This window comes from Lissotriton helveticus, chromosome 10, assembly GCF_964261635.1.
Source record: "Lissotriton helveticus chromosome 10, aLisHel1.1, whole genome shotgun sequence".
Taxonomy (NCBI): Eukaryota; Metazoa; Chordata; class Amphibia; order Caudata; family Salamandridae; genus Lissotriton; species Lissotriton helveticus.
Window position 1 is genome coordinate 654,132,914 of NC_136071.1, and position 21,840 is coordinate 654,154,753.

Genomic DNA, 21,840 nt, shown 5'->3' on the forward strand with positions numbered 1-21,840 from the left:
TGAGGTGAAACTGAGGTTGTGGTATTTATTTATTTAAAGACCTCCCACTTTCATCAGTTAAAAATACATTAGGAGGAATACTTGAACCTAATTTGTTCCTTTTTAGGTCAAGCCTAGACAGCGCATGCGCTGTCTCTTGAGACATGCTGTATCTGCGCTGGGGGCTTTCAGCAAACCCATCACTTTTCATTGGTTCTTTCCTGTGTGTTTCAAAATTCCTTGTTTTCAGGAGTGAATCCTTGCCATTTGTCCCTCCTTTTGCTCAGTTGTTCAGTCCCATGGCTACTGACCCTCTTACATGTAATTTCACATCTGGCTATTTACTTTAGTTTCAAGCACTGCATTTTGCGTTGGTTTCTGGCCATAACACCAGTGCAAATGCTCTCACTCGCTCTGTGCGTTTTCGATCAGCATTTAAATTGGTTTCAGCATTGTTTAAATTTTGTTGCAAATGTTATGCGATCTTCTAACAATATTTTTTTTTTAGGAATCATGCATTTATTTTGTTTTGTCTCCGCATCTGGTGCTTTGTTTAGGATCGGCATGTATCTGCTGTAAGAACGATTGTTTAAATTTCATTTAATTATTCTGCTATAGTTGTGGAGCACAGCGAGAGGTGAGCACTAGTTTTATTTTAAACCCTATTTGTATAATCTACAAATGGGGGTTGGGCAACTGCCCTAACCCGAGCAGCCACTCAATTTTACTGGACCGCTAAACTGCAATGGTGACTGATTTTTTTAACTCAGGTCTGGACCTTAAATAGTCCTACCTCTATCTCCATTGCATCTAATACACTGGCGTCTAATTGAACATACGCCGGACTCTGTGCTTTTTGACATTACAGACGGAGATTACACTGCATGCGCTATTTAAGGCGGCTTTGTACCGTCACTTTTGAATAGTTTTGACACACTTGAGGGTACTTGTAGTTGCTTAGGCCTGATCATCTTCACCCCTAGGACCTTCTTTATTCTCTCCCTTCACCTCCAGTTACACAGGTACCACTGCCACCACCAAAGGGCTCTCATCTTTCCAGCAACCAGCACTCCCATCCCCAGCATGCTACTGTGATTGAAAAGTGTATTTGTAAGGCACACTTTACCATAACCAGTCTCTAGGTGCTGATGCTGTGCCCTTCGGTCAGTCTTTCAGCAACCACGCTTTAGCAGTTTCACTAAATGATCCATTAAGGAAGTGAGCATTCGTGTGGGGGAGGTGGGGCAGTCAGCATTTCATTTTGCAATACGCCTGTTGTTTATGCTCTGTCCGTCAAGCATAAAGATAACAGCATATGCGCTAGGTAATATGGAACTGCAGGCTCACGCCTGGTTTTCTGCTGTCAGTCATTTTATCTCTCACTCAACTTTTATTTTCTTATGTTTTGTCCCCCATTGGCTACATACTCCTGCCAAGTATATTTCCACCAGTCATGTGTCGTTGAATTTGCAGAAGCAGTATTTATTGTGCTTAGTGCCTGAGAGGCATCTGAGGGTCATTCATTTGCTGAGTGGTGTTGAATTGAGAACATTCTTGACTTCTTTCTCACCCTGTGTGTGTTTTGTGCCCACACTTGCTTAAGGATTTGTGCTAACAGTAGACTATCTCCTTTCCACTCTGACAATGACATTAGTACTACAATACCAGAAGTCCTGGTTTTTCACAGGTCTCTTCTATTATGTTTGTTTCTTTGTAATTTGTTTCTTCATGCGTCTTCTGCCTCCCCATGACTTGTGACAGCAATACTGATGTAAAGATTTAAAGAGAAGGGGCATGTTTTCATTCATTGTCTTTAGTGTGCTTATACGAATAGCATCTGACTCTTAGCCCTGTGGCCTAATGAGTTTGTCTGGAAACCCAACTCTGCTCAAACAACCATAGGGCCAACTCATAATGCCTTAATTTCCTTGACGTCCCTTTTCCTATACTATAACAAGACCAGCTCTTTAAGCTACTCCAATTTTCTACCTAGTGAATGATCAATGCTTCAGGGAAACCCTTCCTTTAGAGAGCTTCACAAGCGTCAACAATAACTCTCTTGCCATTGGTAAATAATACCCAAGGACCTAGGAAATAATAACGCTATCTTTGCATCGCCAATAGTGATTATAGAACAATATCGCCAAAGAACCTCCCCTGTGCCACTGAACCTACTGCACTATTCAAATCAAAGCCTGCAAACTAACTGCCCTTGACTGCTTTTTTAGTAGTAAAAGATAATAGCAATAATTGGTGTTCAGTGGGTTTCCTAGACATTTTGGGACCTGCCCCACGCATCTGCCTCACCAGTCAGTCAGTCAAAATAATCTTTAATTGGTTAACAACAAGCATAAAAGATACAAAAACACAATGAAAACACTTCATGGCACATAAAAATAGCAGCAAAAGATAAACTGCCTCAAAGACAGGCTTGATAACAACATAGTCAAAACATAAACATTTTAAAATTACAATGTTTAAAATAACATCATACAAATGACCATATGTACATATAAAAAATGCCAAGTACCCCCTTCTTTTCCGAGCCTAACAGCAGCGGCAACCTTAAAACAAACAAATTCATTAATTAACATTTGTAAAAAAATAAAAGCAGGCCTGGCCTGAGTAAACGGCTTCTCTTTGAATAGAGGAACAAAGAATTGTCTACGAGGGACATGATAAAAGTCACAAAACAGGACAAAATGTTAAGTATCCTGATCGGAGAAGTTATCACAGGTGCTTGGGGTTAGATTATTGGCCTTGTTCCAACAAATAGGGTCTGCTAGAAACCAATGCAATTGGTTCAGCCTAAAGCGAGTCAACATAAAATGATGCTGAGGGTCTGTGACAAAAGTTGGGTATGGTTTGGTACGCCCAGGGGTGGAGATGATACCATGTGTGTGGACAGAAGGCTTACTAATTCCGTGCACTTCCTGTTAGACTGGGCTCTATCGCAAAAATGTTTTTTAGCTCAAGATAAATCCTCCCTGCTAATATTGTCCGGGTCAAAATAGTCAAGGCGACCTAGCTCCTAGCAAAGAGAGCTGAGGTAGTTCAGCCAAGGAATGTATTTGGCCTCCTCCAGAAGCATAAGTCCCTCAGTAAAATCCTGTTAAGCTTTAAATCAGGGTTAGATCAAATTGAAATCCATATTAACAAAGGCCGCACTGCCAGTAAATCTGAAATGTAACCCACCCCTAGCTCTGCCAAGAAACGTCTCAAAAATGTATTCTCAATGATTTGCAAGTCAATGAGTTTTGATGTGGCCCCAAATATTGCTCCCATATGAGGCCTGAGAAATGCACTTAGATTGATAAATTTGAATGAGAGCCTTAATTGGTTTTGCCCCAAGTGACTTGCAAAATTAAGCACTGAGGCCACTTACCTGGAAAAGATAATTCTTTTAGCTTTTTAAGTGGTGCCCATGACCCTTTAGAATCAAAATGAATCCCTAAATAAGGGAAAGTACTATCCTTGGTAATTTCGGCCCTTGCCGGGTTATAAACACTACGCCCCTTAGCTACCCTCCCTTCCACCATTATATGTGTCTTTTTAAAAATTTTGCATAAATTGAGCCCATCCAAAAAAATAACAAAGGTATTTAGCCAACCGCAGTCCTAGAAAATAGGACGTGCAAAACAGTCGGTATGTTACAAACACCACCACAAGGGCTATCAGGGCTGGCTGCACGAAGAGTCCCCCCAGCTTGTTAATATAGAGGGCAAATAGTACTGCAGCGAAAATACAGCCCTGCTTCACTCCACACTGGACTTCAAATGGCACTGTTAAGTTGCCATCCAGATCATATCTAATGCTAGCCTCCAGGTCAAAGTGCAGGTCGAGCAAAAAATGCACTATCACCTTTCAAATCATGAGTGCAAATAACTGCACTTTGTGACTGCTTGTTTAGTATAAAAGATAGCAATAATCCTAGACCTTTTGGCTCCTGTGCCACTGCACCTGCTGCACAATTCAAATCATGAACCTAGTGCCTGCAAGGTCATTGCACTTGTGACTGCGTGTTTAGTAGTAAGATGAAGCAATAATCGGATTTCAGTGGGTTTCCTAGACCATTTGGCCCATGTGCACTGCACCTGCTGCACCATTCAAGTCATAACACTAGGGCCTGCAAGGTCATTGCACTTGTGACTGCGTGTTTAGTAGTAAGATGAAGCAATAATCGGATTTCAGTGGATTTCCTAGTCCTTTTGAACCCTGTTCTACTGCATCTGCTGCACCATTCAAGTCATGACCCTAGAGCCTGCAAGGTAACTGCACTTTTGACTGCTTGTTTCAGCTGCGTTGTTTATTTAGTCAGTGAAATATTTATCTTTCAGACAGTGCTTTTCATTTAGGCAACAAAAGTCAGCAAACATGACTCTAAATGAATGCATCTATAATATTTGAGCATGCCTATCTATATATGTCGCTCGTCGTATTTTTAATCATATGCCTATATTCCATAATCATAGCTTTATTCGATTATTAAAAAAGAATAACGAAAACAATAAAAACAATCAAATATTAAATATATAAAATACATATAATAAATGCCCATATTAAAGACTGCAGGGGTTGTCTGTTAATGGTTCTTAGAATTATTTAAAGCTTTCACTTTATTGTTCACTAGCAGCCCGACCGACGTTGTCCGGGTATGAAATAGAATGTGTGTAACGTGTGTATTTGGCAAGGGCAATTTATTTTAAAATCTCGCGGTAGACAACATTTTTTGTTTCATTAGAATAGGGACGTAGAAGGCCCACCTGCAGCCCTGGTTGATGTTAGCAGGCGCGTGTAATTGGTGTAGTGATCCGCCGCCTGAGCCCGGCTACAGCCCTGGCTGATGTTAGCAGGCGCATGTAATGCCGTTGAATGAGAGAGTTATCAGCCGCAGGTTAATCTGTTTAATGAGAGAGTTGAGTGACAGCGAGTAGGAAAGGCTGCAGTAATTGTCCCAGCAGACACGCTCATTTGCGTGTTCCCCCGCTTGAGGCCCAGATGCAGGCCTGTTTGATGTTAGCAGGCGCGTGTTCCCCCGCTTGAGGCCCAGCTGCAGCCCTGGGTGATGTTATCAGGCGCGTGTAATTAGTGTACTGATCCGCCGCCTGAGCCCTGCTAGAGCCCTGGTTGATGGTAGCAGCCGCGTGTCATATTGTTGAATGAGAGAGTTCAGTAACAGCGCGCAGGAGAGGCTGCAGTAACGTTACTTACCAGGCCCCCAGGTGAACGCGTTTGTCACACCCCCAGCACACGGCCACAGCAGACGATCTTCTGATTAATGTACGACCCACATGGCATGAAGGGCGGAACGTAGCACACGCCCCCAGCGTTTTTCACGCCCCCAGCATCGTGTCCCTTGATGCGGCGCAATTGCGTTCACATGGCATGAAGGCCGGACACACGCCCCCCAGCGTTTCTCACGCCCCCAGCGTGTCACGCCCCCAGAGTGCCCCTTGATGCTGCTCAGCAACGTAATTGGCGCTTGTATGTACGACTCACAAGGCATGAAGGGCGGACACACGCCCCCAGCGTTTGTCACGCCCCCAGTGTTTGTCACGCCCCCAGCACACGCCCACAGCCCACGATGTGATGGCTGTACCACACGCCCCCAGCGTTAGTCACGCCCCCAGCCCACGCACACAGCACAACGCAGACATGCCCACAATGGACTACTTTGCTGGCACTGTTCTTTTACCTTTTAAATGTATGGAGGAGTTGGCCTAACGGCTAAAGCGCTCGACCTCAGACCTGGGGATCTGGGTTTGAGTCTTGGTAACGACGCCAAACATCCTGTGATTCTGGGCAAATCACTTAATCTCCCCGTGCCTAACAAAAATGAATGTGTGTCCTCATGTAACGTAACTGGTGCTATGTAAAACGCTCTGATACCTGATTCAGTTCGGGTCAAGTTCGCGCTATATAAAACTCTGCAAAAAAAATTAAAAAAAATATGGTGGCTGTCTGCATAGCCTATGTCCTTCTGCTGCAACTGTCCTTTCCAACGCTGTATTGGGTGTTGTGATTGGTGCTGTGGTTACTGAGATTACCCACCTCAAAGGTTTGGGCTCTCTCTTTATAATATTAGTATGGATTGTTTGCAGACTATCAGGAATATTAAGCACTGTTTTGACCAGAACATTTGCTTTATCTCCTGTTGTGCTTAACAGGGAGAATTAAGCAAAATAAGACTATCAATAGGGTAGTGTTATCATCCATGAAGCTTAACATTATTAACCTGTCTGGCGACTCTTTCTTCAAAATGAAAATGGATTCTCCTCAGGATGATGGATCAAGATAAGACTTCTTCATCTTTATCAAAACCAGTTTCATCTGCCTCACACCTCGATTCAAAGTGAAAAGAAAGCACCACAGCTGGCAATGCATCTGTCATTAGACCTAAAAAAGACCCAGCTTCATGAAGCCGACTTCTAGGTTAACCATAGAAGTCCTATTAAAAGATATTGGAGCTTTAAGACTATTCATGGAGAAAACAAGCTCAAAAATTAGATAAATGATCACAAATGGTCTATCCTGGAGAGCAGAAATTTGGTGGTGAAACAATATATTAGTAATCCGGAGAATGTGGTGCAGAAAGTATTTGATCTGGAATCATAAACAGACAGAGAATTTGGAAAATAGATGTCAAAGTAATAAACTCAGAGTGAATGGTCTTCCTGAAGTTGAAGAGGGTAATGATGCTATGGCCTTCATGAAAAGATTCTTCTGCAAATTGTTGGGGCTAAACAATGTACCTTACTGACTGGATGCCTAGCTCAGCAGGGGATAAGTTGGATCTCACCTAACCAGGCGTACACGCCAGTATGTCTGGAACTAGAGAGAACAGTCCTAGGAGGTCTCGACCCCTTGGCACTACTTACGGCTAATAAACACCCTGAAGCCAGCAATATCATATTTAAATACACCAAGAACGCCCTCCTCAAGGTCGACAAAAAGATGGATTAAAAACACGAGCAGAGAATCTATTTGGCACAACGCCAAAATAAAATATAAGGACAAGGTACTAGACATCAAAGCTTGGTACGAACGGGGTATTTCCACTATCAACCAGTTAGAAAACCTCAATGACCCGCCCACCTTCCACACACTAAAACACCTGCACAAACTACCAGATATTGAATTTTATAACTTCCTAAAAATAAAGGTGGCAATCACAAGAGCAGGTATTAACAGGGAGGTTCCATCGATCCTGCTTTACACGGCAAACTTAAATAAGATTGGCCACCAAATATCACACCTATACAAACTCCTCTGTCCGACAACAACAACACTAAACGCCAAAGCACTAGAATTCTGGGAAACACAGCACCACAGACAATTCAGCGAGAAACAAAAGGCCCGCCTCTCGTCCTCAGCATCCCAAAATAAGGTGACATCAACATTAGCTCAAACCAAGTACTGGCTCCTCCACAAAACATATTGGACCCCGGCACGACTAGCAGCGGTGGGGCTCCGGGACAATGACACATGCTGGAACTGCCACAAACACAAAGGAGACCTTGCGCACCTTATCCTTTACTGCCCCAAAGTCAAGACTTTTTGGGATAAAGTTAGAGACTTCATAAAAAACACATTAGGCCACTCAATTCAGCCAGAGTTCATAGGGCTAGTAGCCGCCTTCATGGCCCCCGGAATCAAATCCAAAAGTGATAGCGACCTAATCGACCTCCTGCTCACAACTGCAGTCAAAACTATCCTGGCGAACTGGAAGAACACAGGGAGGGCAACTTTGAAAAGCTGGCTAAACTGGATCACATTCCTAAGGGGGGCGGACAACATAACGGCAAAACTCTCACCCCACTCCTCCACAAAGGGCGAGATGTGGCTTCCCCTAGACAACTACTTGGACTCGCACAAACCACCCTAGATAAGACACGCCCACACTCCCTTTAGCACATACAATTGTTGTATGTCAAAACGACAGCGCCACCCTTCCTGTCCGCTTCCCCCCTCTTCTCATCCCCCCATCTTTCTTTTGTTCTTCTTTCTATATATTCCTCTTGCGAGGGTAATACTCAAGATTGCAGACTCTCTCAACGTACGCCTGTAACAAGCTCTGCCCAGCCAAATGTAACTTTCACCCACTCATGCCAAACGACATGACTACTGTAACCCTCACGTTGTATAAGACACCAGTATTGCCTTCACTGTATATGTATTGAAAAATTCTCTCTAATAAAAATTTTCGGAAATAAAAAAAAAGAAATATTCTTCGGCAAATTGTTGGGGCTAAACAATGTACCTTACATAAATATTCTGAGAAATCACTGTGTGGATAAAAATAAATACAGATGACAGCTAAAAATAAAAAAACAAGTGGTATGAATATGTTCTTTTTTATATTTTACTGATCTCATGAAGATGATGATGATGGCGACCAGGAGAAGATTTTTATTTCACAATAAGTAGCAAAGAGTACAGCTTGCAGGCATGAACAATTCTTAGATTGAGACCAGTTTTTAGACAATTGAGTGGACATTTTGGCTTAATACGTCCATGTTTGTTTAGAGTAAGTCACAATGGAAAAAGCTATATTTGACGGAAATTAATGATAAGCTCAGAGAAAATATAAAAGAATGTCAAGGGGTGGACACAGATACAGTTATAATGCAAATATGTCATGTTTTGGTACATTTCACTATTTGTTAGTACTTACGTACTGTTGATGGAATGTTCCTCGCGTTATGTTGTTGTAATATCCAATTACATGTTTTTGTTGTTCCTCTGCGTATTTTATGCTTGTTATTTTTTTATGTATATCCCCAAGTGTTGTTCACAAGTCTTTATTTGACTGTTGTTGGTAGGAAGCTCCTGGATGTGAGGTATGCTGTTTTTCTAATGAGTCTCATAATTCCTTTCAAAACTGTTCTGTTTATTCTTATGCTTTAGTCATAGATTTTTGCCTCCTATCTCTAATATTTTCTTATTTTGTACAATTCTCTTTGCATGACATCTTTTCATTTTCTCTTTTTATCTCCTGGTAATGTCAGTATATTTCTATAATATGTTGGGGCCCTACATAACATGTTGTCTATCAAGATTTTGGACATATGTTACCCATTCTTTTAGCAGAGCCTTTATTTAACTGTATGTAATACTTGGATGTGTGTCTTGGAATGTGAAAGATCAGGGCAACCCCTCTGAGAGATAAAGAGTTATTTCCCATTTAGCAAATCTTACAGCTAATATTGCACTGATTAAAGAATCCCATTTGTCTGTTGATGAGGTGATGAAATTATACAACAGTGGGTGGGTTATGTGTTTAATTTTTTTAAGCATTTCAGAAGACAAAAGGGCTGGTTATTTATGCTATAAAGCTTTCAATATTGAGGTTTTGACACAGGGGGAAGATTCTGAGGGTAGATTAATTTTTTAGACCTTAAACTAAATGGTATACCTATTTGCCTCTTAAATAATTATGGATCAAAGAATTATGAGATTTCTTTTTGGAATGGGTAACATATTGGATTACTGATTGAGGGGGGTGAAAACCCTATTCAAGCAATGACCACAGTCCTGGTCATCCTGAACCACAAAAGTTACTTAGTGATCTGAGCTAAGCCCTGATAAAATGGCCCAAAAGCAGATAGGCTTAACTTAGAGGCACTGTATAAAATATGTAGGCAGGACACAAACAGTAATAAAGTGCAACCACAACACAAGGAAAATCCCAAACCAAAAATAAAGAAAAATGTAATAAACAAAATGATACCAGAATGTCGAAAATCCAACCAGCAGAACTACAAGATATTGAATTTTAAAGGTTTGGATAAAAATTTCACTAAAAGGCGCCAACTCAGGGTATCAGGGTGTGGGTCTTGCTGGACCAGGACAAAGTCACAAGTTCAGGCCAACTGCGATGGAACGCAGGTCAGGAACAGTACCATATTTGGCCTGCTGGGAGTTGTACTTTTTAGCCTTGGTTCGAGGCCAGCAATGCGCTGCTTTACAAGGCTTCAAATTTCTAAGTGTCTGTTCTAATAAACCTTGCATCTGAGCAGAGAGGCTTTATGGGGCTTTGTCAATGCAGATGAAACTTTCAGCTGCATGGCGAGGCTTTGTGGGGCATCGTGTCGCTTTGCACTGGATTTGACGGTGTCTTCAGTTAGACAAGAAAGAGTTCTCTCTGTTATCAGCAAAGGGTCCAGGACTGGGGAACACATTTCTTGGGGTTCAGGAACGTACTCCAGCAGAGGTCAGAAAGGCTCAGGCAGGTCCAGTTGCAAGTCCAGATAGGTCCAATGTAGCAGGTGAGCTGGGCAGTTGCATGTAGGCCTTTGGAGTTTGTTATGTCCCTGTAGCTCAGACAGCAGGTCAGTTAACCGATGGGATAAATGGAGGAGGTCCAGGTTCTCTTTCTCAGAGAGCAGGGTAAGCCTTAAGCAGCTGCACCTTCCTCTGGGGAACAAGGCAATCCATCTGGGGACAAGGCATGCCTCAAGCAGAAAGTAAATCCTCTAGGGCAGTCCTCTCAGGAAAAAGGTTGGCCTCAAGCAGAAGGGCAGTCCTCTGGGGAACAAGGCAATCCTTCCTACTGTAATGTCCACAGGTCCAGGAGTGTACTGATGAGTGGCAGAGGAGGGCCATTATTTATACTTGGTGCCATTCTTTGAAGTGGGGGATTCAATATACTGCCCCCGATTTGGTTCTGGGAAGTTCATCCCTTCCCCTGTCAAGGCTCCAAGAAATCTGGAATGATAGAAGAAAGCGAAAGCCTGGTGTCAGATTCCTTTGTGTGACAAGAGGCAAGCCCTTGGAAGTGTGAGTCGGGGAAGACAGCTCCGCCCCAGCACTCCTGGCAGGATGGTCAAGCATGCCTATACCTAAAACCCTTTTGTGTCACTGTCTGGCAGGAATACACAAATCCCAACAGCAGAGTCATTCACAGTCTTGTGACTCAGGACACCGGCAGAAGGCACAAATGTTTAGGACAAGAAAATACTGAGTTTCTAAAAGTGTAACAACAACAACCAGGTGACCACTTGAGTGCCTGAATTAATCTCAGCTACTGGCAACTTCTTTGGGCGCCACTCCAGTCCACTGTGTTTCACCCACCATGCCACCTAAATCTGGATCCAGCCATATGCAGATAAGTTTTGACCCTGCTCCATAAGTAGGACGAGCATGCCCAGACTTGGTTCCCGTTCACACAAGCTTTACCTAGCTGATGATTCCTAACTAGGGCAAAACTGGTCATGGGTTGCTTGCATTTAGGCTCAAGGAGGACCTGACCTTGCAGTTCGGGCTAGAATGTTACCATTGGGGCAGGGTCAAGATTGATTTGTATATGGCTGGGGCCAAATTGAGGTGGCATGGTTTGCAAACTAATGATGGGCTTAGATACGGCCCGAGTAATTACCATTGTCTGAGATTAAGTCAAGCATTCAAAACATCTCTTTTTTGTATACATAAGTGTGCCACCCTTAAGTGGGACGAGTATGCCCAGACGTGGGTCCCATACATACTATGTCACTTGAATCAAGCTTTACCTTGCTGATGAGCCCTAACTAGGGCGAAACTGGTCATGGGTTGATTTTATTCAGGCTAAGGGAGGACCTGACCCTGCAGTTCGTGCTGGACTGTTCCCATTGGAGCAGGGTCAAGACTGATTTGCATATGGCTGGAACAGAACTGATGTGGCATGGTGTGTACAATAACAATGGACTGGGATAAGGCCTGAGTAATTACCAGTGGCTGAGATTAATCAAACTATTCCATACATCACTTTTTTTACTTTTTATACTTTATAAAAATTGCATTTTCAGAATTGCGGCCTAAAATCTGACTCCATCATCAAAGAAGATTTTAAATAACAATTGATTTGAGTGCAAAGTGTATATTTCTTACTGCTTTCAATCAGAAGTTAGCACTTATTATAAATAGCAACCCAATGTAAGTCCATTGAAGGGCAAGCCTTACAGTAGTGAAAAAAAAATGTAGGAGTTGTTTTACTAACTGAACATATAAGACTCAAGAATACATGTCCTACTTTTCAAATACATTTATAAATTACGTTATCAGATTGAAACAGTGGTGCCTGCTCTAATAAAGATGCAGCGTGAGACAAACAAACATATAAAAATTATTTGGGAAGCCTTTCAATCACGGCACTACCCGGAAAAGCTCTGTACTTAACGCAGACGCCGCCGGCAGCAGCCCACCAGCCGGGACGCCGAGGGACCCGATCTAGGTTCCGGCGGAGGACTCGCACTGATCAAGTAAGGCCTTGGCCCCACAGCAGATCATTGGCCCCCACGAGCGCCAAGCTACTAGCATACCTAATTCTTCTCTCCTGAAATCTCCACAGATTGATAACGAGAGACCCTCCCCCCGACGCCCCGATTCTCTGGAACCGAATATTATAGCGAAGTAATTACCGGTGCTTCCCAAATAATTTTTATATGTTTGTTTGTCTCACGCTGCATCTTTATTAGAGCAGGCACCACTGTTTCAATCTGATAACGTAATTTATAAATGTGTGTATTGTCTCACCATACTATTGACAAGCCTCATAACTTTTGAATGTATGTACTGTCTCACCATATATGAGCAACCCCGCATATTATTCACAACTGAGTCACTAACCCGCTCCTGAACAGACCCACAGAGCGTACCGACATTTCTATAACCCAAGAGATGTCAATGTTCCAGACACTGGCATGCCAGATAATCACATGTCTATGTCTAGATGCATGAAACGCTCCTCTGAGCAATGATCACTTACCTTGGCCACCAGACAATGGCATGCATGACGCATGACACCTCACAACTTGCCAACCGCAGTATGTTTATAAAATGTATGGCATGTTCTGCTTTTTCCCACAGGTTTTTTCTCGCTAAACCAGTGAGTGTCTGTAAGTATACAGACCCCCTTTTTTATCTTCACTTTTCCACACACCTTAGCACGTGTGTAGGAGACTATCACCCGTGGCACACCCTTTTGCCACTCACTTCACATTCTGGTCCTGACGAAAGTCCCACACAATTTCTACTGGGACTGAAACATGTAGACCGCTAACACATAGACAACCCATAGCAAAATCTTGGCTATTAACGGTTGCATTACATATTTTATTAAAATACCCTGGGCCGCCAAGAATAAATTTATAGGTAAGGATTCCCAGAGGTATATTTTAACACTCACCTTCATCTACATCACACAGTTGCACGACACCTGCTCCGCTGTAGTCAGGCGTTGAAGCACAACCAGGCGGCACTCGGCTGCCTGGTTGGACCCCGATGATGAATCATGACACCAACCAGGTTGGTGTGTGAGGGGTTTATTAACAATACTAATTGAGTCCAGCCACCAGGCCATTAGCCATAAGTGACCAAGTGACCTAACACAGTGGGCCAGTCCACATTGATTCTATATATTATATATATGTTGTACTACACACTGTATGTTTTTACAGCCCTGAGGAAATCTACAGACAGTGGACGAAATGCGTTGGCTGTGTTTTTTATGCTATTCCTAAGAACAATAAAGACTAACATGGCCACAGTTTGGATGAAAAGGATCATTGACTGTTGATATTTGATCTTGCGGTGCATCCCACATTTACGTGTGGAACTTTTCGGATCTTTTTGGATCGTTCCTTGGAAACCACGGGGGCAGTGGGTGTGCATGCAACTTTGTCTTCAAATAATTTGTTTTGGACTTTATTTCAGGAAACTGGGTGGGAAGTGCGACAGGTTTATGAGCTTGCTGTTTCCTTGTTTTGTATATAAAAATATTTCCAATTGCAATATAATGGTGTTGGGTATTTATTGTGTGTTGTGCCTCACTTATTTAATGTACTGGTGTTTTTAAATGCTGTATGCACATCTCCTAAGTTAAGTCTGTCTACTTGCAGCCAAACTACCAAGGATTGTGGTGTTATTACTAGTTGTAGATACCTATCAGTACCTACTAATAAACCACCTTCCAACATTAACATATAACTGCACAAGCTCTTTGAGTTGTAGAATTATGGGGAAGAAGTCGGAACATAGCTGCCTCAGCCACAAGTGTTCCAACATTGAAAGCATAACCATGCTTGCCTTAAACAAATATATACCTTAACCACACATATGGGGTCGTTTTTTTAATTAGGGGGTAGGGTGTTAGTCCTAAGGGCAGTGGAAGGGGTGGGGGTAGTTTTAGGGACAGCGCAGGGGTGGGGGTGGTCAATGTAGTGTATGTCAAGGGGCAGGATTTTAGGCCTCAGGGCAAGGGGATGGGTAATAGGGGTAGTTTTTAGGGCTTAGGGGAGGGCAGGGTGGATTTTAGGGTGGGGTCATAACAGTTTTTTAAATTATGGGTTAGGCTTTTAGACCTAAGGGCATTGGTAGGGGTTGGGGTAGTTTTAGAGACAGTGCAGGGGTGGTAGGGGGTCGGGGCAATGTATGTTAAGGGTTAGGGACAGCGTAGTTTGAAAGGGGGTTGGGGTAGTGTATGTTAAGGGGCAGGGTTTTAGGCCTCAGGAGGAGGGGAATGGGTAGTTTTCAGGTAAGTTTTGGACCTCATGGCGAGGTAGGGGGTTTGTACCTTAGGATGGGGAAGGGGGTCAGAGCAGTGGCGGCCTCAGCCATGCTTACCCCTTTACCATGAAATTGCATGTTGAAGGCATGCTTGGTTAAGACACATTCGTAGTTTGAGCTACGTGGTAGAGGCACATGTCTTTTAGCCATGCATGCCTCTATCATACAACCATAATTATCTTATTCAGGACAATAAGTCAGGCAGGTTCTTTTCTTGAGGTGATGATTTATGTAATTCCTAGAGAAGGGAAGGATGTAACTTTCTGTAAATCCTACAAACCAATTTCACAGATCAACGTGGTTTCCAAGTTATAATGCTAAGTTGTTAGCTCTGACACTCGAGTTGTTTCTACCTAATCTAACTGGTCCTCAGCAATCAGGTTTTATTAATGACAATTTGTCTTCAGGTAATTCAAGATCTTTTTTAGTATAATAAGGAAGTCCAGTACGTCTTCCACAACAGCTGATATTGTACTTCATGTTGAAAACAGCAATACCCATTTCAAGCTCTAAAATGCCATGGTATTTGACTAACTTTTTTGAAGTGCACAGCATTCTTTTATGACTTACCGAAGGCTTCAGTTTTCCTTTCTACCCACTTAACTCACAGAAGAGCTACAAGCCAGATAAGCTCCTATCACCACTTATATGTATTCTAGCCTTAGGAACACTTTCATATATTATTAAACAAAATAAGAATATAAAGTAATTTCACTGTCACAACAGTAAATTACAGTTATCTGCATATGCTGACAATATCTTGTTATTTGTATATGAACCATCTATTACAAGGCCATTCTTTTTTCTTGAAGTAGATTCATTTTCCAGTATTTCTGGCTATAAATAAAATGTGGATAAATCAGAAATCTTACCATTGAATACATTTTGCCTTCGATCAATGGCTGAAGGCTATAATTTGATTTGGAACACGCAAAAAATCAAGTATCTGGTTCTATAATTCAATCACTGAAACAAATAATTTTAACAAATAAAGAAGTATGAGCCCTAGTCGGGTCGTGGCTAAGAACATAGCCAGGATGGCACTGCGCCCATCCTACGGTGAGACATAACACACTTGAGAAGTTGCTGCTATGTCTGAACGAGACATTAAATCGACCCACTTGTATCCAAAACCCTCCATGCGAGACAATTACTTTCTTTCAGAACCTAGAGGCCTTCCCTCCCCCTAGTTTGCAGCATGATACATCCTTCTGCCATTTTATTTTTCTTTATAAATCTTTTTATTGATTTGAAAAAGGTAATAACAATGAAAACGTATCGGGTGAAATGCGATTACGTACATACAAATATCGAATCATAGAAAAGTCAGGCTAGTAGCGGCATAAGACACAGAATACCGGGACTCAACACTCCTAATCAATCAGGATTATGAAATTAACCGGGTTCGCTCCATCGTAGGGTGCTGGCACTCGGCCCCACCGATCACAAAATCAATTTATACTTAGAACATGAACAGGATACATTGCAGCCGTTGTATGCAGAAGATACACCAGATCAAACAGTAATGCTCGCATTAGCACCATAATACTGAAAAAGGAGGAATCAGGATAATTAAAAATATAAGAAAAGGAGAATAGAATAAACCAAAAGGAAAACGCGAAGCGCTTGAACATCCCACCCCCCACCCTGCACCCCTGCATGCAGCTTACGCCAAACCCCAACTAGCAGTGTGCCTGTCGCCCCATCTGAACTAAAACCCCTTGAAAGGAATGGAGGAGGACCTTTGTACAGGCTCCCGGCCTCTCCCCTCCCACTAACTCTAAGCCTCGCCCTAAGTAAGGATATTCAACAGTTACACAATCGAGCTAAGATCGGGGGAATCATTACTCGCCTGCATCGCCTCCCAGTATCAACATTATAAAGTGAGTCCCACAAAGCCACAACTCAAACAAAAGTCCCGAAGAATAAGCCGGTCTCAGCCCTGGCCAGTACGATCAGGTACACGAGTGTACTTCACCCAAACAGTCACCATTGTGGAAGAGTGCTGAACACAGGAGCATGACGGAAACATCACGGAACAGTGAATCACATTATTATTGGGTCCCATCCGCTCCGTCAGGAACTCCAGACATTGTTGCCAGTCACATTTAACTGAGTTCGAATAGAGCAAGAGGGGTATCTTGTCAAGCCAGTCCTGAGTCATTGCATAAGCCCTCAGATGTGTTTTACGGCGCGATTATCTCTCCATCAATGGCAATACTGAACATGCCAGCACAACAGGGACATCCGACACATCGCCGTTAGCTGATTTGCGGATCAGAGTCTGACTCCCGTCTCGCTGCACAGGGTTGTTGGCGTCGAGTAAACCAGTTGCTGTGGACGCTGTAACTTTCAAACTGTCGCGAAAGTGAACAGAGGTCTCTTTCACACGCCCCATCTCAAAAATAACGGCATACAATTGAAGTTCCAGTGCTTGAACTCTTCGGTTCAGGGAAAGGTGAAGACCACCGTCAGCCGCAATTAGAGTTGCGAGCGTGGGTTCACTCCTGACCGATACTGATTGTTCCCCTTCGTTGGTGACAGACTTGCCCGATGTCGAAAAACCCTTGGTTAGGATATGTCGTCCCAAGATATCCGTACGACGTTCCATGGACCCCTTAGAGGGTTGGGTTTGAATCATACGCCGGTCGATATTGGGCGCCATGTCATACATTTCCACCATGGTCGGTCCCTCGGCCCATAGGGACCGACCAACTAGAATCAAACATGGGGATACCAGCTCCGATCGCTTACAGGATAAGTCGGGGTCGTTTTCAGGATGTGGCCGCAGCCGCCGGGTCGCCTTTCCGACTATTTCAAAGCCATTCACGGCACTGGCTCCGTTAGTTAATACCCAACTTGCGTCTGCAGTCTGTGGGGAGTTCCTGCACAGCGCCAAACTGTTCGAGTGTTCAATGTGAAGATCGGATAAAAAAACTTCACTTCCATTTCGGTGGACCAGCCCCTCCAAAACTTCTGTGTCTGATATTGTTCAATTAGGTGCGGGCTAGATTTCCACTCGAGGTCCCGGCTTCAGGGCCGATGTAGGCCGCAAACTTCAGGACGACATTTCTTCGTTCTCGATGGTGATAGAACTTTCGGGATCTCACGGTGCGGCGTAGTTTTGATTCGTCTATACGGGAGTGTTGCATAGGCACAGGATATCTAGCAGGATCTTGTAGCAGGATGAGGAGGTCTACGGAGCCGGGAGCCTAAGCGGCCATCTTGGACGCCAGCTTGGCTCCTCCCCTTCTGCCATTTTAGAATTTCCTCCCAGTTTCCACTTCCACTTTTAGTAGGGAAAAGACATCCCAGGGTAAAAAATAAACTCTAAAGATGCAGATAAAATACCAGTACAGTAGGGATATGGTATTGCAGATTTTTCTTGTGCTAGCAAACTCTTCTCTTGTTTCTCAAAAACACAGCTTTTATGTGTCCCCATAAGTTTACTTTCATTCCAATCTGCTCTGTATGGCCCTTCCGTCCATATCCCCAAACAATTCTGCTCTCCCTTCTAGCAAGAGGACTTTGACACAAGCTATAGTAGCCATATATGAATAAGCCTCTCTGAATGCAGGTTCCAGTCAGCAACTTCTGTTGCTTTAGTCTGCTAAGTAAGTATGAGCGCAAAATCCGTTCCGCTCGCGAATTTTCGGTAAATTCGCGATCCGCGAACTCCCGCGAATTTACCGAGAATTCGCAAATCCGCAAGCGGCGGATCCGGGGGCAAAAGTTGAAGCCTGGCCTGTTGTAACTATTTTACAATGGCGCCGGCAAGCTGCCAGCGCCATCCTAAAATAGTTACTAAGTTAGCTTCAACAGGAAGCTCTAATAGATCAAATAAAGCAGGTGCTCGATTTTATCTATTAGAGCTTCCTGTTGAAGCTAATTTAGTAACTATTTTAGGATGGCGCTGGCAGCTTGCCGGTGCCATCGTAAAATAGTTACAACAGGCCAGGCTGGTGTGCTTTCTTTTCCCAAATCTACTGTCGAAAATCAGCTGTGATGCTGGATAGAGGCCATTGCATCCTTGACTTTCACGAGCGCAATCCCTTTGCTGTTCCTGTGACCAGGAGCTTCTGTCTCTTCATCTGCTGCTCTGATCGGTCTCAGACCTTTTACACACACAAGAGGCATGTGCACTCGCATGGAAGCCCCGCCCACACACTCGCGGTGTGCACCGTCTTCCCGCCATTGACCCACTATGATGGACAGCTCACCCAAGGGACCCCTGCGCCCTTCGGGGCAATTGCATAGTAACACACACATGGTCGCTGGAACTAGTTGAAGCTCAAATTCAGTGACTCGTCATCGAGGCTGGGCAGGTGTGCCTTCTTCCCAAATCTACCGTCGAAAATCAGCTGTGATGCTGGATAGAGGCCTTTGCATCCTTGACTTTCACGAGCGCAATCCCTTTGCTGTTCCTGTGACCAGGAGCTTCTGTCTCTTCATTTACTGCTCTGTTCGGTCTCAGACCTTTTAACCACACAAGAGGCATGTGCACTCGCATGGAAGCCCCGCCCCAAATCCGCAGATCCGCAAATCCGCAAAATCCGCGGATCGTGGATCCGCAAAATCCGCCCATGCCTGCTGCTGAGCACTGCAGCTCACAACAGCCCTAGATGAAGGAAGCTATGGATCACTCTATCCTTTGGGTCCTGTGGCAATGTTTAAGGCATAAATCAACCTCTCATCTACTACTTCCAGGATAGTTACAATGTATCGGCTAGCTGCCCTGACTCTGGGGCTCTCGATTCCCTCCTGCTGACCCGTAGCATTGCAAATATGTAATCTGTAACTTTTTAATTGCTTTTTAAGGCTTAGGGCCACTGTGCTCTGGCATCTAGTAACTTTACACTTCACTTCCAGCAGCGTACCCTGATTGAAAACTCCAGGGAGGCAAGGTACCAGATAAAAGGTACCTGCAGACTAAAGTGTCTTATGTTTTGTAATTTGCTTTGCCTCATTTTCCTTTGCTCAATTATCACCCTTGACTGTGCAACGAGATCAAATATGTTACTTTCCACAAAGCGGTGAGGCAAGGAGCCAGGTAAAATAGTTTCCTCACAAGGGCCCAAAATGTGTTTTGGAATTTACTTTTCCCCATTTCAGTTTTCACTTTTCAGTATTTCCACCCTTGACTGCGCAGCATGATAAAATGTATAGAGAAGCAAGGCACCAGGCAAAATAGCTTCCTGTTCTGGGGACTAAAGTGTGTTATATTGTGCAGTTTGAGTTGCCTATTTTGATTCGCTTCATTTGCACCCTTCAATATGAAACAGGAGTAAATGCTAATCTCCACTGTTCAGAAAAGTAAGTGAATTGTAAAGTATTTTCTCCTGCTGGGATTAAATCGAGTCCTATTTTGTTACTACCTTTGCCCCATTTTGCTTCGCTCCATATGCACCCTCAACTGGGCAGCCAGGAGAAATTGGGTGACCGCCTCACTCCAGGTTATTGCAGACACTGTCTCCAGGACTAATCTTTGAATTTACTAATCATTATTTTCAGGAATGTTAGTCTAATTAGTTCAATGAAAGCAAAGCAATACTCAAACACCCATAATGCCTTAGGTTATCATACGAACGTCCAGGGCCAGAATGAGTGTCTGCAATGATTTGTAGTAAGGTGCTCCCCACAAGACGAAATATTGTAACCTCCATCGAGCAGAATATAAAATATTTTTCTCTGCTAGTTACTAAATTGGGGTCCATTTTGTAACTTGCTTTGCTCCATTTTGCTTTGTTCCATTTGCACCCTTGACCGTGCAGCCAAAAGAAATGTGCTAATCTCCACTGTGCAGAGTGTATGTATTGCTTCGTCAAAATAGTTATCTATTGATTTTTGTCTTTATCCCTTTCTCTTGCTATTTGTTTACGTTGGGAAACCTGCCCAACATTGCCAAAATACAAGACCCGAACTTGCGCGGTTTGCAGCTCTAGTCCTTTTCATGTAAATGAATTCACTCTATCTAAAAATTACTGCTATTCAGTGGTGGCTCCTCTGCTAAGGTGGCGGAGGATGTTGTCCCACTGCGCACAAAGGAAAAATAAAATGTCAATAACTTATTATTATTGTCATTTTATTTTTCCTATTGCATGCAGCCTGTGTGCAGTGTGGGGCGGGACGGAGCTGGCCAGGGGAGGAGTGGTTTGCACTCTCAAAGTGCACATGAACTGTTTGGCCGACCCTCTTGGGCCGACCAAACAGTTCATGCGCACTTTGCATGTTCCTACCATCACACAACCTGTTCAGCATAATGCACAGGCTCCCTGTTCGAGTCTAAGCACTGATCTACGGCGCTCAGACGAATCACAACACTGCATTGTGATTGGCCCAGGGGAGCCTGTGTGCTTCCACCTGCTGGCCGGACTGCAGAGGAAGGAGGAAGAGGACGCAGAAGAGGCAGCGGCCAGCCGGCCAGCCGTTCTAAGGTAAGTGTATTTTTCTATTCATGAACCCACTGCTCACCACCCTCGTTCAGTAGCAGCCGCTACTGCTGCTATTGTGACGAAATAAAATGCACCTTGTAAAAAATGCCTGCCATGCCTGAATAATACCAAAAGTTAGGTTTTTGCTCACTAGCACTTAGGCAGCCTTGCTCTGCTCTGGACTCCTGAAATCAGCAGCCCCTCGGCCCCTGGGCCTGGCAAGGTCCTTTGAGAGCATGCTCTCAAAGCGGCCAAGTTCACGCTGTTCAAACTGACGTGCTTTCCCTTTAGGAAAACCTCAACAACGAACGCACAGATTTTGGAGTGTACCCATACTAGTAACATCTCATCGAGACACACATCTCATTTGTCTTACCACGGTTTCCCTCCTCTCACCCCTTCTTAACTTTACCCTGTCCACAGGAGCGGTAGGCAGGCCAGACAAGCATGCACTTTTGGCGTTTTACATAAAAAGTGGAACACTCACTTCCGGGGGTACAGCTGTGCTCCATATTATCTGGTTCTTGTTCTTCTTCAGCAAAGAATTTGCTGAGGCGCTTTAGAGCCACGAAAGCCTTCATAGAAGAAACAACAATTACAAGACATGACAATGAAAAGGACAGCATGCAATTGTGATTCTACCAAGGCATTCTGGGCCCAATTCACAAAGGTACTTACATGTAGTAAAGTTACGAGTGCGGAGTCTCCACCCTCAAGGCGGAATCCAGGGCCGAACTGGGACCAGCAACCAGCCCTTGCTGCTCGACTGGCTCAGGAAGGTGAAGGTGGGGGTGGTGGTAGTGCCAGTATAAAGCACCGCTCCCGCTTTTGTTACTAGGGGGCCGATATTGCAGCACTGCTGCAAACCGGCCCCCAGTGACAAAACCGC

The 21,840-nt window shown here is 43.8% G+C and overlaps 1 protein-coding gene across 4 annotated transcripts in view; it reads right to left on the reverse strand.

The window, feature by feature from the left end:
* LOC144784431 (multidrug resistance-associated protein 1-like) overlaps window positions 1-21,840 on the reverse strand; it is a 1,265,484-nt gene that overhangs the window by 583,044 nt on the left and 660,600 nt on the right. For all 4 annotated transcript variants that reach the window (XM_078663181.1, XM_078663182.1, XM_078663179.1 and 1 more), the window contains one exon: window positions 21,439-21,526. In XM_078663181.1, the coding sequence (XP_078519307.1) occupies window positions 21,439-21,526 (88 nt within the window). The remainder of the gene's footprint in view (window positions 1-21,438; window positions 21,527-21,840) is intronic.